Raw genomic sequence first — 4,908 nt, 5'->3', positions numbered from 1 at the left:
GATGTTGATTGATCCTTGAAGGATCTGGTGGTTTGGGCTCGACATAGACAGCCTCTGGTGCGTCTCCAAATCTCCTTTCTCCTTGCTGTGGACGTTGGACTCGTGCCTTGTTTCTTTTCCTCAACTGAGCAATCCGATCATTGATCTCTTGCAAAGCTGTCAACTGTTGGTTCTGTTTGGCCATCTGACTTTGGCCGTGTGTTTTTCCTATCATGGCTTCCTGAAAACACTCTCAAAGATCAAGTGAAGGTATGGAAAGTTCTGGTCGAATCAAAATAAGAACCAAAAATGCAAGATAATTAAAATAAACCGAAAAAATTGCAATTATGAACCGAAATGAAATAAACTATGCTAAAATAATTTTTCTTTTGGTTTTCTCAATGTAAAAACGAAATGAATCAATATGGAATGACAATTTACACAAGTGAAAAGAAAATATGGAATGAAAACTAACACTGATTTTTTTTTTTGATTTTCTTATGCAAGAAACAAATATGGAAATGCAGATTTTCTTTTTTTAAAATGAATGCACAAAATCTAAATATGGCAAGTGGAGCTGGGGGAATGAATGCAAAAAACTAGACAAGTATTTCAAAATAATTTCGTGGATCAAACTAGACAACTCCTTCTTCTTTAGTTTTCTTTTTTTAAGAACAACAATAACAATGCAAAAACTGTTTTTTTTTTATAAATGAAAACAAATGCAAACAAATATGAATGATGCAAGGATAGAGTGACCTGATTCAGGAGCTTCAGCTCTGATACCAAAATGTTGTAGGCACAGGGGGGCTAACCCACGAATGGGTTGAATGGTGGAACCAAGGTTTAAACCTGAAAACAAAGAGAACCGATTTTTATGAGTTTTAGAGTTTTTATGATGCAAACAGAAACAAATATGAAAACAAATGAGATGATGATGATAATGATAATGAAACAAGATAAATAAACAAAGGATAGGATGGAATCAAGCTGTTGGATGTGTATCACTCTCAGCTTGATTAGAAGATGAACTGAAGTGGATTTGCGGAGGAAGGTTTGATTGAATCTCTCAATCTGATGGAATGATGGATCGAAGTGATTGACTCTCTCAATCTGTGTACTGAGCTTGTTTGATTTGCACAAACAAACTAGACTCACGAAATCAATAAGAAAACAAAGAATCTCTCTTTGAATCCTAAAGACCGATATTTTATACAAAGAACAACTTTGATAAAACTGAATAAACTTTCTATTAACTTGGTGATTAAGGGTTGCTCTTTACAATGGACGTCTAGGAGCTTATATAAGGCTCAGAGACAAAGGTCCTAACGTTCTAAAACAAATAGAAAAGGAAACAAATCAAACAAAGTAACAAAATCGGAAACTAGCCGTTGGAGCCTTTTATGGGATTTTGGCTCCAAGTGAGAAACTTGATTCTTCTTGAACCTGGACGGTTTTAATGGATAAGAGAGCTTCCTTGGGACCTTCCTGGGTGCTTGATAGGTTCTGATCTCGTGCCTGATCTGAAGAGAAAAGAGCTGTTGGACATTAATGTCGGTTTGCTCCAAATAAGGCAGGTTTGAGTAAATGAGGATCCTCCTGATCCAATGGTTGTTGGTGCATGGTATGAACTTGCAGAACTCCTCCTGGACTCCTAGAGTATCTCCTGATTGGTTGAAATGATCTCCTGGTCGCCAATGTCTGGTTTGAAGCTGATTGAACCGGTTAGCTTCCAATTGAGGCAAGTGTAGAACTGGTTTGACCGGTTTTGGAGATTGGATCATAACTTCATAATTCCGTGGCCATTTCTCGTGATCTTGGGCTTTCTGGAAAGATGATAAACTTATATTGACGCCTATGATGGGCTTTGCTTCAAGCTGCTCTTTCCTTGGGCTGTAATCACCTTCTAAAATCGGGTACTCGCAGATGGACGGGCTGGAAAACCTCTGACTTCTAAAATTCATAACTTCTGGCTCCGAGAATATTTTGGCTCGATTCCAATTGGACTGGACTCCTTCTTGAGTGTAGAATCCAATAAAATTGGTTTCATGTTGAAAGTCATTCTCGTTGTGGAGATATACGTCTTGGACTGAACTTTGGTCGCTGGTACCTCCTAGATGGCCAGTTTGGACGGTTTGGTGAGACTCTGGTTGAACCATGGATTTCGTGACCACAACAGTGGGTGTCCGTCAGCACACATATCAGCATGTTGGTCCTTGGACTCAGCACGCTGACCCTTCCCGTGGAGTGTTCGGGTGATTTTGGCCAACGTGGGCTGTCTGCTCAGTACACACAAGACGTTTGTGGCTGTCCGTCACCACACACATGACGTCTGTGGCTGTCCATGTGTGTACGTCAGCACACACAGGACATCCGTGGCTGTCCATCAGTACACATATCAGCACGCTGGTCCTTGGACTCAGCACACTGGCCCTTCCCGTGGACAGTTCGGGTGATTTTGGCCCACGTGGGCTGTCTATTCAGTATACACAGAACGTCCATGGGTGTCCGTCAACACAAAAAGGACGTCCGTGTGTGTCCGTCAGCACACACAGAACGTTCGTGGCCGTCTGTGTGTCCGTGTGTGTCCGTCAGCACACAAAGGATGTCCGTGGCTGTCCATCAGTACACATATCAGCACGTTGGTCCTTGGACTCAGCACGCTGACCCTTCCCATGGACTGCTCGGGTGATTTTGGCCCACGTGAGCTGTCTGTTCAGTACACACAGGACGTCCGTGGGTGTCCGCCAGCACATACAGGACGTCCGTTTGTGAACGTGTGTGTACGTCTGCACACACAGGACGTCTGTGGCTGTCCATCAGTACATATATCAGCACGCTGGTCATTGGACTCAGCACGCTGGCCCTTCCCGTGAACTGTTCGGGTGATTTTGGGCCACGTGGGCTGTCTGTTCAGTACACACAGGACGTCAGTGGGTGTCCGTCAGCACACACAGGACGTCCGCGTGTGTCTGTCAGCACACACATAACGTCTGTGGCTGTCTGTGAGTGTCCATGTGTGTCCGTCAGCACACAAAGGACGTCTGTGGCTGTCCAACAGTACACATATCAGCACGTTGGTCCTTGGACTCAGCACGCTGACCCTTCCCGTGGACAGTTCGGGTGATTTTGGCCCACGTAAGATGTCTGTTCAGTACACACAGGACGTCTGTGGCTGTCCGTCAGCACACACAGGACGTCCGTGGCTGTCCGTGTGTGTCCGTGTGTGTCCGTATGTGTCCGTCAGCACACACAGGACGTTCGTGGCTGTCCATCAGTACACATATCAGCACGCTGTTCCTGGGACTCAGCACGCTGGCCCTTCCCGTGGACTGTTCGGGTGATTTTGGCCCACGTGGGCTGTCTGTTCAGTACACAAAACGTCCGTGGGTGTCTGTCAGCACACACATGACGTCTGTGTGTGTCCGTCAGCACACACAGGACGTCCGTGGCTGTCCGTGTGTGTCCGTCAGCACACACAGGACGTCTGTGGCTTTCCATGTGTGTCCGTTAGCACACACAGGACGTCCGTGGCTGTCCGTGTGTGTCCGTCAGCACATACAGGACGTCCATGGCTGTTCGTGTGTGTCCGTGTGTGTCTGTCAGCACACACAGGACGTCCATGTCTGTCCATCAGTACACATATCAGCACGTTGGTCCTTGGACTCAGCACTCTGACTCTGCCCGTGGACTGTTCGGGTGATTTTAGCCCACGTGGGCTGTCTGTTCAGTACACACAGGATGTCCTTGGCTGTCTGTGGCTGTCCGTCAGCACACACAGGACGTCCGTGGCTGTCCGTGTGTATCTGTCAGCACACACATGACATCCGTGGCTATCCATCAGTACACATATCAGCACGTTGGTCCTTGGACTCAGCACGCTAGCCCTTCCCGTGGACTGTTTGGGTGATTTTGGCCAACGTGGCCTGTCTGTTCAGTACACACAGGACGTCCGTGGGTGTCCACCAGCACACACAGGACGTCCGTGGCTGTCTGTGGCTGTCCGTCAGCACACACAGGACGTCCGTGTCTGTCCGTGTGTGTCCGTGTATGTCTGTGTGTGTCCGTGTGTGTCTGTCAGCACACACATGACGTCCGTGGCTGTCCATCACTACACATATTAGCACGCTGGTCCTTGGTCTCAGCATGCTGGCCCTTCCCGTGGACTGTTCGGGTGATTTTGGCCCACGTGGGCTGTCTGTTCAGTAGACACAGGACGTCCGTGGGTGTCCGTCAGCACACACAGGACGTCCGTGTGTGTCCGTCAGCACAGACAGGACGTTCGGGGCTGTCTGTGTGTGTCCGTGTGTGTCTGTGTGTCTCTGTCAGCACACACAGGACGTCCGTGGCTGTCCATCAGTACACATATCAGCACGTTGGCCTTGGACTCAACACGCCGACCCTTCCCGTAGACAGTTCGTATGATTTTGGTCCATGAGGGCAGTCTGTTCAGTACACACATGACGTCCGTGGCTGTCAGTCAGCACACACAGGACGTCTGTGGCTGTCTGTGTGTGTCTGTGTGTGGCCGTGTGTGGCCGTGTGTGTCCGTCAGCACACACAGGACGTCTGTGGCTGTCCATCAGTACACATATCAGCACGCTGGTCCTTGGACTCAGCACACAGGCCCTTCCCGTGGACAGTTCGGGTGATTTTGGCCCACGTGGGCTGTCTGTTCAGTATACACAGAACGTCCATGGGTGTCCGTCAGCACAAAAAGGACGTCCGTGTGTGTCCGTTAGCACACACATAACGTTCGTGGCTGTCTGCGTGTGTCCGTGTGTGTCCGTCAGCACACAAAGGATGTCCGTGGCTGTCCATCAGTACACATATCAGAACGTTGGTCCTTGGACTCAGCACGCTGACCCTTCCCGTGGACTGTTCGGGTGATTTTGGCCCACGTGAGCTGTCCATCAGCACACACAGGAC

The 4,908-nt window shown here is 48.4% G+C and overlaps 1 protein-coding gene across 1 annotated transcript; it reads right to left on the bottom strand.

The window, feature by feature from the left end:
• Positions 1-1,204: 1,204 nt before the first annotated feature.
• Positions 1,205-2,305, bottom strand: LOC117130523. Its single transcript, XM_033283327.1, has one exon. It carries the CDS (start codon positions 2,136-2,138, stop codon positions 1,305-1,307), a length of 834 nt encoding a protein of 277 aa, XP_033139218.1. The 5' UTR covers positions 2,139-2,305; the 3' UTR covers positions 1,205-1,304.
• Positions 2,306-4,908: the final 2,603 nt, after the last annotated feature.

The sequence above is a fragment of the Brassica rapa genome, unplaced genomic scaffold, assembly GCF_000309985.2.
Source record: "Brassica rapa cultivar Chiifu-401-42 unplaced genomic scaffold, CAAS_Brap_v3.01 Scaffold0528, whole genome shotgun sequence".
In the NCBI taxonomy this organism is placed as follows: domain Eukaryota; kingdom Viridiplantae; phylum Streptophyta; class Magnoliopsida; order Brassicales; family Brassicaceae; genus Brassica; species Brassica rapa.
The sequence above is the reverse complement of the archived record's forward strand: the minus strand, read 5'-3'. Positions and strand labels throughout refer to the sequence as shown.